Here is a 12,422-nt window from a genome sequence, read left to right as displayed (position 1 = left end):
CTGCGGAGCGCTGCTGGGAGGAATGCATGGCCTGACAGTCATCTCCGTGAGCACCGCAGGACCTGGAAACTGGGCTTCAAAAAGCACGAGTGCTTGGGCATGTGTATCAAATTAAGGAGTACGGAAGCAAAAGATGACACTTATTTTGCAATGTGCCAGTTAGGGCCCCCAGAGCCACAGCGATGCGCTGGAGCAAGTACTCATTAGGCTCAGCTAAAATCAGGGCTCCCTGATGGCATGCCGGCACCTCAGCACGACTGGTCTGGTCTAAGAGCCTGGTCAGGCTGGGGCTGGAGTTACAAGCCGCTTTTTCCCAAGTCTTAAGGACTAAGTACCACGGACACAGGCCGGACAAGAGCGGAAGGGCTTCCAGACAGCCGTGACAGCCAGCAAGCATCAGGCAAAGGAGAGAAAACAAGAAAGACATAAGCGAGAAAGGACTCAGCTCAACCCCCTCCATTGCTTTGACTGCACGCGGCAATTAAAACCACCGAACGCCGGGCCGAGCACACCGCGCGGCCCAAAGCCCATCCACCGCCCCTCCTCAGCGCCCCGCCCGTCACGGCCGTAGCGCCCGCCCCCGCCGCGCCGCGGGCACGCGCAGCCTGCAGCCCCGCCCCTTGCGGCGACGCCCCGCCCTCCCTCGCCGTGCGGGGCTTCCGGCGGTGTTAGGCGCGGCGGCGCGGGGGGCTCCGCCCTGCGGACGGGTACGACGGCGGCGGCTCAGCGCGGGGCGGCGGGGCGGGGCCGGGTGGCCCGTCGGGGCTCCTCCTCTCGGGGCAGAGCGGGGAGGGGGCGGCCGGCGGTAGGCCGGGCGGGCGCAGGTGTGTGTGCGCGCCGGGCCGCGTGGGCTGACGGGGCGCGGGCGGGTGGCGGCGGGGTGCGGGAGCTCGGCTGCGTGCCGGAGCTTGGCTTCGTGCCACGCTCCGGTGTGCGGTCCTAGTGCTAGGCCTCGGCCCGGAGTTGCGGAGAGCTGGGCGTTGGGCGGGCAGCTGGGGGAGCGCACGTGTCTGGGGAGCTCGAAGGTGTGCGAGGTGTGCCTACGGCGTGCGTAGCGGGGCGGCGCCGGTGGCGTTGGAACGCGTGGCGTTAATGTGCTCGGAGCAGCGGGCTGTCCGCTGGTACCGGCTGCTGCCCGCGGGGGGCACGTGTAGTGCTGCAGCTGGCGGGGCGAAGCAAGGCCAGCGGGGGTACTGCCGAGTGGTGGTGGGTGTCTGCGTTGGGCTGATGCGTGCCTTGTGAGCTGTATGTCATCCGTGAGGTCTGAGGATGGGCGGTCGCAGCGTGGCCTGATGGCCGCAGGGCGATGACCTGCAGGAAGGAAGCGGTTGGGCGGCCGGTCAGCGGTGTGCAGAGTATGAACGTGTGGGGTGGTGTGAATTAACAGTGAGAGAGTGGCCTCGGTCCGCTTACTGGGAGCGGTGCTGAGTGAGGTGGTGCACAGGTTTGGTGTGCTGCTTGCGCGTTGCTCATACCTGGGCTTCCTGAAGCTTGGGGCTGCAAGGTGTTGGGCTTTTACACAGTGACAAGAGAGAGCTGGCTGGAGCAATGTGAGCGACACGTGGCTTTCTTTTTTCCTGAAAGTGGGGGTTTCCAGTGCAGGCAATAGGCCAGAATGAAGTGGTACAATGCTGTTGGCTTTATGCTTTGTTTAGGAGCTATTTTTAAAAAGGCTTACCTGGTGATTTGCACGTAGTGGGAAGTAGTTTCTGCGATGTCTAGACAAACTCCAACAGGCAGTGTGGTCACCTTGGATACATAACAAATGCTCAAGAAACATTTGTCTCAGCAGTACTTGCATTCTAAGCCATTCAATGAGCTCTGGTCCTTGCAGGGAGGAGGAGCAACTTGTGAAATAATTTGAGATGCTCAGCTTGTGAATGTTTTGTTGCTCATGACAACAGCACAGTCAAGATTTTAAATGGACAGAATTGTCTTCACATTCTGTTGTTGTTGCAAGCTCTATGTTGAGAAGTTTCACATATGTGAAATGGCAGAGTTTTACTGCCAGATGACATTGCACGAAGAAACAGAAAGTAGGGCCTGAGTATAAAGTACATTGTAAGAGCTTACTGATTTCTAATTAATATCAGCTCCAAATCTCAATAGTTTGAGTGCAGACACTGATATAATCTTCATAATCAATAGTGACAGATGCTCACCTATGGTAAAAATGCTCTGTTTTAGCCTATAATGTAAGGCTCCAGTATTCTCTCTGTGCATTGATGTGTGAAGAGATTTCTCCCTGATCATCTTTTAGCTGATACACATACACTAAATCACATTAATCTGTTGTTTCTGTCATTTATGTATTCAAGTTGTCATTGTTGCTGTTTCTTTTATATTCAAGTGAAAGGAAAGTACAGAGACACCAGTTTGAGATTGGCAAAGCTGCTGTAAAGAGAAGTTATTGCCTGTCTGTCTTTTAAAAATCAAATTTGGTGTACCAGTGGCTCATATATACAGCATTTACTTCTCTTGAAACAGGATGAACTCTGCTCTAACACAGTGTGTTGCTCAGGGGTGAAATATGCCAGCCTCTATTTTTCTAGGTATTATGTATGCTTTTTACACATATCCTTTGCTTGGGTGCCCTCCAATATTTTTGGTATGTACTTCCCACATTTTTCTAGCTTTCTGGCTGGTAAATACCTATGTATTGCCCACATGCCCTACTTCTGTACTTGTAGGAGAAGATTGAATACTAGAGAGTGGAATTGATATGCCCTGTAAAAGAGGATGAAGTAGCATAGAATCAACAGGGTAGGAAAAGACCTCCAAGATGATCTAGTCCTACCATCCACCTACAACCAATATTTCCCTACTACATCATGTCCTTTAGTGCAATATATAAACATTTCTTGACCACCTCCAGGGATGGTGGCTCAAGCACCACCCTGGGCAGCCCATTCCAGTTCTTGACCAAAGAGTCACACAAAGAAATCTAGCGCTCCTGAATGCTTTTGTTTAGTCAGTGCCTGTTCCAATTAAATATGTGAACAAACAACATTTTTCTTTAGCAAGATGTGTTGAAAGAAAAAGAGGTGAATTAGTCTCAGAAGGCTTTTCATGTGTATAGTTAATTATATAGAAGGGAATTTCCTTGCACAGTTGTCAATTAAGTAATTGATGAATTTTGAAAGAAAGTAGCATTTCTTTACAAAGGAAGTTTTACTCTAGATCTAGCTTAATTTGATTCTCAGAGTCCCATCTCTTGTGTAAAATTGAAGGCACCCCTTCCATGGTGCTTTGAGCTTGGTGGCTTGGGGATGTTGTAGTCTGGCTACCCCTTTGTGCCAGCCCTGATTTCTGTGAGGCAGCCATGAGGCTTCCGTGAGGAGCTGAGCTGCCTGAAGTTGGCCCTGGCAGGAGAGAGGCAGAATGGATCTGAGTAGGCCCCAGAGCTGAAGCTGCTGCAGAAACAGGGCCTGCTCTGTGGCTATGAAGCAGGAGTGTAGGCAGGGTGAGGGTGTAGGCAGCTGAGCTGGGGGGTGCAGGGGCAGCCCTACCCAAAGCAGGGGGTTGGGGCTGGGTGGACCTTAAGGTCTCTTCCAGCCTGAACTGTTCTGTAATTCTATGAATTTTCTATGACTGTACAACAGCACAGAGGTACTGTCAGTGATTGAAGATAGAGCTGAATGTGTCCAAGTGGATTTCTTAAAAATTATCAAGCAGTTTAGGAAGGAAAAAAAAATTCTCCACGTAAACTCCAGAGATGTTTATCCTGATGCTTTGCCTAGCCCTGGGCCTGCTTTTTTATGCTTGCTGGATTAGATCCCTTTAATCAGAAGTCTAACCAAGTGGTAGTTTCTGAGCATCTGTCTGTATCACCTGGCCATACTGATCTATGTTTAATGTAATTCTTCACTAGCTTATTATCCTTCCACTTTCTCAGCAATTTTTCGTTGGTCTTTTAAATCCTCATAATTCTTAATGCTTTTAAAATGTCAGAGGAAGAATTTATACTTTTACGGTAGTCCTAGTCTTTATTTATCCTAGTCTTTATTTATCCTTCTTTTGTGATATTTTTCTCTTTCCTCTTACTTTACGTAAGCTATTATATCCTGTATTACTTTTAACTCTTTAATATCCCTTTACTTGCATTGCTCAGACTTGAGTGTTTATATGAAAAGCCATGTTCTGTGCTCTTTTTCTTCATACTTCCCAACTTGAGCCTGTTGGCTCATATCAGCCAAAATAGAAGAAACAGTGTCAATCTCAAGGCTATCAGATTCTTATCGATTTTACAAAAGTCATTAAAGTTGACAGGGGGAATGGCCCTCAGCCAGCTGGTTTCCCTCCTTGTTGTGAGCTACTAGGAAGCGTGCCTGAGTTTGTGCTGCTCATCACGAGCAGGTCGGTAATGTGTTGGGCTGTGACTGGAGGAACCTCAGAGTTCACACTGCAGGCGTGAAGTCATGCAGGGTGCTTGTGTGAGATCAGTGATTTGCAATTCTCTTGACATACTCCCAACTGGTTGACTCAGAATTGAGCTCTGTGAAGTCCTAAGTTATGTGGAGCAGGTTTCAAACTGTGCTCGTCAGTGAAACTTTGTGAGAAGCTCATGTCTGTGCTGATTGGCACATGATGCTGGGGCTTGGCACCAGTGAGTTTGTTGACGTTTAATGTCTGTTGGCATAACTGTAAAGAGACTTCATTTAAGAGGGGGGAAACTGCAGAAGAGGAATGTATTTTTAAACTTCACTTGTGTCTTATGGCAGCCCCATGCCCAAATTATAATCTTACTATTATTATTTTAGAAGAGATCAGGAGGGTTAGCACTTTTCATTCCTCAGTGTCTTTTCTAAAAGATGGTTCAAATGGGATGTTTGGGGAAAATGTGACATTATTTGGCTTTGGCATTCCAGCAGAGCTTAAAGTGGATCCAGAATGCCATCTTATGCATTTCCTTCTGCTCTGAATGTCAGGAGCAATTCATGTTGTTGACAGCTATGTCAACACGTGAAGCTGAATGAAGGACAGGAGCTAAACAACAAGCTAATAATAGAAGAGGCAAAGAAGTGAGAACTGAACACTTCATTAGTAAACTTTCTCACTGTCTTGAGTAAGAGGACCAAACAGTGCAGCCAGCCTTATCCATTCCTGCATGTGCCTTGTTGACAGTGTTCTAACGGAAGAGAGCTGTTCGTATGTGCATTTTGTGAGTATAAGTTACCCAAGTAACATGCACGCTGACCTGCATACAAAAGCTACTCTGTTTCCTGTCTATTTTGCTTATTCATGTACTGTAGTTTAAACTTCTACTTTGAAAAGAACTCTCAAGTCTGGCCCCTTATCTTCCTGTTCCGTATGGCAAAATATGGCCCCACATGCACCCATTCCAAATGGTACAAGTGCTTTTTGTCTCCCAGGCAATGAAGAGGCATCATGTTAATTATGTTTGATACATTTTCTGCAGTTGAAGAGTCCTCGCTGTTGGTTCAGCGGTTAGCACATACTCTGAGATACGCTAACTGGCAACCCCAGCACAGGCTGTTGAAGACATTTATTCTGAGATAGGCTTAGTCATCTCTGTGCCAGCCCCTAGCAGGTTGCAGGCACTGCTCCTTGTTTTTCCTAGTAAAGCAGACAAATAAGCTAATCTGGAAGCTGGCAGAAAAACAGTCTGCAGTAGTGGAGGGTGTGATTATGTAGTGTGGTATTATTGTCCTAGAGTGTGGTGTACCACTAGCAGAAATCAGAGAATACAGTCCAAGTTCTGTTGTGTGGTGGTAAATCTGACAGTTTACGTCATGCAGGTATGGAGTGGCTGCTAAATATGGGACAAGCATGTGTAAGAGGATCTGTATTAGTAGGGAGTATGATACAGCCCTTCTGTGTCCTGAAAAAACAAATAAACATTCAGCTATGAATATTTCTTCACTGTTGTAAAGCTTTACTACAGAGGCTTATCTTGATTTTGTCTTTTTCTAGTAGTTATACCTACTTGTTTGTCTTACTTGTGGCTCAGTTTAGGCTATGTACAACACACTGGTATCTTTAATTGTGCTGATTTTTATTTTTTTTTTCAGAGTGCATCTTGAGTACTGTTGAATTGTTACATAAATTATTTCCTTTATCAGAATTGAAATGCTTTCAATGGGCACTTCTGCTTCTGATGCCTTCACTCTTCTGAAGACTTACTTTGTTGCATGGCTTAAAAGAAGATGATACTGTTAATGAATTGTGAACATCCTTCAGGAGGCTGGCTACCCTTCAGTGGTTGGTTAATGCTGTCATGGACAACTTCAAAGGGTAATGGCAGTATTTTTGTGAAACTGTTTGGTCTAGTTCTCTGATCTGGGAAGGATTGAGTTAAGTTTATGGTTTAGATGAATTGCCTGTAGCAATTTTGTTTTACTCTGAATAAAAATGACAAGCTGGAGTAATAGGTTTGCTGTCCGACTTCCTGTATGAACTGTCTTTGAGCAGTGTGTTTATTCTCCACACTTCGTTATAGTCTAGATATATTTGAGCTCTCTTTAAATTAAGTAATCTGGGTCCTGGGAACAGTTTTGGTGGGAATTGCAAGCAGTGAAGTAACTTAGGTTTTGTTGCACTGTATTTTGCTGCAGCTTGTCTTGGTATCCAGCTACTTATTTCAAAAGTTGGTTTTTCTTTAAATTATTTTAAAAGTACACCACGGGTAGTTTTATTTGTAAATTTGGAAACAACTTCTGTAGTTGTTTAGAAGTTTTAATTTTGTACTTGACTTTGTGAGTCAGTGAAATATTTTTTCTTTTATTGCTCTTGGTAGATCCTTGAAAATAACAATTTCAGTATTGATGTTTTTGTTACTTGAGGGTTAGTTTTGGCTAATCTTTCTTCATAATCTTCTTTTTTAAATGTAGTAAGTGGTAAGCCACACTTAGTAACTTGCAAATAAATAATTGTTATAAAATGTGATAGTTTGTTAATGTTTTAATAACAGTATGTTGTTTAAGAGATATTTGAAAGACTAAAGTTTGTTTCCTAGGACATATTTTATCTGCTTACTGTGTTTCTTCATTCTGTTTTGTCAGCTCTATTTCAAAACACCACAAGCTGTTATTGCACCTTATAAAGGACTCCTGACCTTTTGCATCTTCATGAGTCATATCTAGATGCCACCGGTGTTTCCCATGTTAACAGTTCTGAGCATGTTTTACTATATGTGCCTTCGGCGCCGAGCTAGGACAGCTACAAGAGGGGAGATGAACAGCCGGAGGGCTATTGAATCAAACACCCGAGCCTTACCTATCAATGTTGAGATAGTTCAGTATGCCAAAGAAGTGTTGGATTTCAGCTCTCATTATGGTAGTGAAAACAGCATGTCTTATACCATGTGGAATCTGGCAGGTATTCCAAACGTGTACCCTAGCTCTGGTGACTTTACTCAGACTGCCGTGTTTCGAACTTATGGGACCTGGTGGGATCACTGCCCTAGCGCTCGGCTGCCGTTTAAGAGGACTCCAACCACCTTCTGTAGCCAGGACTATGTGGAACTTGCTTTTGAGGAGCCAGTGTATCCCACTGCAGTGCACATTCTGGAAACGTATCATCCTGGAGCTGTAGTTAGGATTTTGGCGTGCTCTGCAAATCCTTATTCACAAAACCCACCAGCTGAAGTAAGGTAATTTTTCTTTTTCTTTTTGTGCTTTAGAACAGGCTTTTATCCTATAAGATGTTAAATATCTGACCTCGATGTTTTATTTCTATGTGTGTTTAAAGCTATGGTGACCTGTCTTTGTAGCGACTTCAGAGATGTGGATTTATTTCCTTGTATCAGTTAACACAGATCCTACTATCAGATTTAATTTGGATAAAGACAGTTTGTGTTGGAATTTTCAGAGCAATTATTGCTACGTATGCTCAAAAGTCCCTTGTGAATTGGCACTTCTCAGTAACTCTCCAATAATAAGGGAAAATTGCCCAGAAGGTACTCGGGATTTGTGGCTGCAGTATCACCCTGCTGCAAGTAGCCATAAACTGTTCTGTCTGCATGCAGTAGGTTGTAGGTTGTATGTACGGTAGAATTAGGCACTGTAACACATTTCATGTGGAAATAAGGGTAAAACCAGAAGTATAGAATGGTCAGACAGAAGGTGATGTCATCAGTCTGATATTTATTTTTGATCTGATCGACAAGTGTGAGTCGCACTTGATTTTAGGTTTGTTTCACAGACCAAAAGCAATCCATTTGTTTTTCCTCATAGCTGGAACTTGTGATGAATCATAGAATCACTACGGTTGGAAAGGAACTTAAAGATCATGAAGTTTCAGTTTGGGAGCTGGGAAGATGGAGCTGGGGAGAAGAAAGAGTAAGACTGGGGGAATGTAATTACGATGATAAAGGAAAAGTGAGGTGTGATGAGGTGTGAAGCTCATAGAGAGGAGGTCTGGAAATAGGACAAAGAGAGAACATGTTAAAGTACAGTGGAGAAAAGCTGTAGATACATGCAAAGTATTATCAAAAAGGGATGAAATTATACCAGACTTCCAAAGGAAGGGAGAACTATTGGACGAAGGACCTAACAAGACATGTGCTATGGAAAACAGAATAGCAGCAAATGGTATATTCACCTGAAGTGCATACTTTGGCAGTATAAACCAAAGTATAAGCTAATGCTTAGGTGTTGGATGTTTTTTCTCTAACCTGTTTTTTAAAGATAAAACTAGAAAGCATACTTTAAAGTTTTAGTATTCCATGCTTCCTACTAGTAGTCTGTTGATATTTATTCATATGTCCTAGAAAATAGCTGTCATGTTATGCATTCAGAATTCCCAGGTAATCTGTTTAGTGTGGTTCTGTCAATTATTGTTGATTAGTGAATTATACAGCTCTGTAATGCAATGAGTAGATACTGTGTGGGTCTAAATTAAACTTCTGAATTCAAGGAACAGTGATAGGTCAAACTATTAATGGTAGGTCTAACTTAAGAAGTAGGAGTGTTTGGCACTAATATAGAACTTATTTATAGTACCGTCTGATGTAAACACAGCTTTTCAAATTAAGAACCTAATATGTAATGACATCTGGCCAATTTTCTGTGAATTTTAATTTTACTTGTTTCTTTAATGATATAGGATAAATTTTATGTAGAGATTATTTCTGTAACTGTTGACAATATTGCATTAGAGCCATAGTAAGATAGGGTGCTTCAGTGCAATGCAAGGATATACTTTTGAGAAATAACATATGCTGTCTTATGGAAGTCTCTAACTAGTTCTTTCTTCCTAAAATTAAATTTGTTTCAGTTTAATGTAAAGATCCAGAAGTTTTCAAGAAATGTTATGAGAAGAAGCTATTATAGTGCACTGAGGGGGAAAAAAAAAAATTAAAAGGTGCAGATAGCTGAAAGAAAATATAAGAGAAAAATACTCATTAAAATCTTTAGGATTTGTTTTATAGCTCTTGGGGTGTGGTCAGCTCTGAGATAAAGGAGACCAAATTAATTGTGGAATCTAATCTGTTGTAAGAGGGAGAAGGTCTGTTGAGATGTTTAAATGTTGTATTTAGTGGGTTGTACTAGGCCAGCTGAATAATCTTTTTTTCCTCCTTGAACTCAATATTTAAAATGTCGCCATGTCCAAGAATTTGCTGTGTGCAAAAGCTTATAAACTGCAAGAGGCTCTGTAAGGACTTGGTGTACTGCAGTCCTTGTGTAAGAAGATTTCATGTATTTTTTGTAGAAAAACATCTGTAGCCCATAGCTGGCCCACAGGTTGCCCTGTTGTTCACCAGATACTTATGTCAGTGAATCTTCTGGGGAAGAGGAGGCTAAGGGGAGACCTTATTGCTCTCTTCAAATACCTGATAGGGGATTATGGTGAGTGTGGGGTTGGTTTCTTCTCACTGGTGGCAGGGGACAAAGTGAGGGGAAATGGCCTCAAGTTGCACCAGAGGAGGGTTAGGTTGGATATCAGGAAAAACTTCTTTACAGGTTGTTATGCACTGGAATAGGATCCCCAGGGAGGTGATTGAGTCAACGTTCCTGGACGTGTTTAAAAACCATTTGGATGTGGTGCTCAGAGATGTGGTTTAGTGGAGGGTTGTTAGAGCTAGGATAGTATGGTCAGGTTGTGGTTGGACTTTGATAATCTTGAAGGTCTTTTCCAACCTGAGCAATTCTGTGATTCTATGAATGATGTGTTGTAGGTGTTCAGAAAAGGATTCTCAGTGATGGACTTCTAGTAGTGGTGAATTATATATTTTTGTCAATTACAACTTTACATGGCACTACTCAGATCAGGTTTTTTCAGTCTTTTTACAGGTGGGATCAACTCTTCATGTAGTGGGAGAAAGCATTAATTTATGTTTGAGATTGGGATGTAATTGTGCCTAACTAATTCTAGTGCTTACACACAACAATTAATTTGATTTTTTTCATTATACTTTATCCACAACTTTCAGCAATTACAGTACTGTCATCTCATCTTTTTTGTGATGAAGAAATCTCCCCTGGTTTTGTTATATTATGCTTACTTTGTTATATATGATATATTTGTATCATAATGCACAAAAATGTTTGTTCTGGACTTGCTGGTGGAGATGAGTCCCTCTTCAGCCAGCAGAAGAATCACAGCTCTATACAGCAGTAATGGGGCCATTGCAGCTGATCTGGCTTCAGCTGAGCCTAGCCAGGAAAGGGAGACCTTTTGTTTTATTTCTCATACTGTATTTGATGAATAAGATATAGGTAGATTCTGTAATGAGGACAGCGTTTCGTTTTCCTCCTCATCTATCCAGAATGTTTACTCCTGACAATTCCCTACTGACTTCTTTGGTATCAATCCTTTTGAAACATTCTGATTCTCCCAATGCTTTGTTAGTTGCTGTCAGACAGGAAGAGTTTGTGTGTGTTTAAATGGGAGCTTTCAAGTCAGAATTTTTTTTTCCTAAAGTTTTCAACTTTTTCCCTTTACAAAAATAACTTTGATTTTTAAATTTAGAATATAAAAGAAAAAAATGGTCCTTGTTCTTCTTCAATCATTTTTTTTTTAACTTAATTTGACAGTTTCTCTTATCTCATGTACCTTATAGCGACACCACATATTCATGTACTTTTATAAGAGCTCTAAAGCAGCTTTCTAACTAGTCTGTGGCAGTGTTTGGGGATGTTTCATACTGTATGTCCTCACTGTTATGCAATGATTACTTTTTTTGTAGATTGGGATGTTTTATGTGGTTTTTTTGCTTATTTACTTTAGTGTCTTTAAAATTTTTAATTCCTCTTCCCCTGGCTTGTTTTCCACAGATGAAGTATAACACTAATAAGGTTGTTTTTCAAAGGTGAGATGCTAAGCATTCTACTGGCTGGGAGCAGTTCCGGAACTACCAGTGGCAACATTCTGCTTCTTGTGGTCATACCATTTCACAGAATCAGAATCATAGGGGGTTCAAAGGGGCCTTCAGAAATCAAGCCCAATCCCTCAGCAAAGCAGGCCCCTACAGCAGGCTGCACAGGTAGGCATCCAGGATGGTCTTGAATACCTCCAGAGAACGTGAATTCACAACCTCCCTGAGCAGCCTGTTCCAGTGCTCTGTCACCCTTACTGTGAAGAAGTTCTTTTGTATACTGGTGTGGTTCCTATGCTTCATTTTATGGACATTTTCCATTGTCCTGTCCCCACAGACTGCTGAAAAGAGGTTGGCCGTGTCTCCTTGACTTCCACACTTAAGATATAAAGATTAATAAGATCCCCTCTCAGTTGTCTTTTCTCAAGGCTGAACAGATCCAGGTTGCTCAGCTTTTCCTCATGAGGGAGATGCTCCAGGCCCTTCATTATCTTTGTGGCTCTCTGCACATTCATTACTGTTTAATTTTTTTTCATGTTTAGAATTTTGCTTGATGTTCTTATGAAGTTGAAGTTCAAAATTTGATTTTGTTTTTGTAGATGAACAGCCTGGCTCAGTATTTTCAGCATTAGCTGTGCTTGCTGCAGTCAAGTCTCATTTTCTTTCTTAAGGTCTTGAAGCCTATAAGCTGCTGCAACGAGATCAGCAGGCTAAGGAGATTGGATAGTGTGGAAGATTCAGTGTCCTTAGTTAAGGGAACTCATTTTATATAGGCAATAGACTCTCTGGAAGTCTAAACAGGTGTGAATGTCATTAATTTCTTTTGCTAGCAGATGTTTTTGAATTAAAAAATAAGAAAATAAAAAACTTCTATTCCGATAAATGGAATGAAAATAGGAAGATAGTGTACTGAATTCGAACAGTAGATCCATGACATTTGAAAGACAGTGGCATTCCAATGGTGATTCTACCATTTGTTTCCTGTGAATCTCAGTTGAAAGCACCCCAAACACTGCTGTTACTATCAACACCTTACAATGTGGTAAGGGGTCTTCAGGGCTGTATCATATTTGTCTAGCTAAGTTCTAACTGTTTGCATTCTTACTTCTTGACATCCTCAGAGAAACAAATTTTAATCTTGTCA

At 42.5% G+C, this 12,422-nt stretch overlaps 1 protein-coding gene across 8 annotated transcripts in view; it reads left to right on the top strand.

Moving 5' to 3' along the window:
* The first annotated feature begins 639 nt into the window (after positions 1-639).
* The window catches only part of FBXL4 (F-box and leucine rich repeat protein 4), a 56,912-nt gene continuing 45,129 nt past the window's right edge, over positions 640-12,422 (top strand). For 5 of the 8 annotated variants that reach the window (XR_006168884.1, XR_006168883.1, XM_042819304.1 and 2 more), the window contains exons 1-3: positions 641-707; positions 6,033-6,255; positions 7,023-7,612. Coding sequence is in view for 6 of the 8 variants with exons in the window: in XM_042819304.1 (XP_042675238.1) it covers positions 7,104-7,612 (509 nt within the window). In the remaining 2 variants the exon portion in view is untranslated. Of the gene's footprint in view, positions 708-800; positions 825-4,962; positions 5,162-6,032; positions 6,256-7,022; positions 7,613-12,422 lie in introns of those variants that run through there. The other 3 variants (XM_042819267.1, XM_042819285.1, XM_042819275.1) reach the window with 3 other exon arrangements.

The sequence above is a fragment of the Centrocercus urophasianus genome, unplaced genomic scaffold, assembly GCF_019232065.1.
Source record: "Centrocercus urophasianus isolate 14NV4802_14NV808 unplaced genomic scaffold, USGS_Curo_1.0 seq_10, whole genome shotgun sequence".
Taxonomy (NCBI): Eukaryota; Metazoa; Chordata; class Aves; order Galliformes; family Phasianidae; genus Centrocercus; species Centrocercus urophasianus.
The sequence above is the reverse complement of the archived record's forward strand: the minus strand, read 5'-3'. Positions and strand labels throughout refer to the sequence as shown.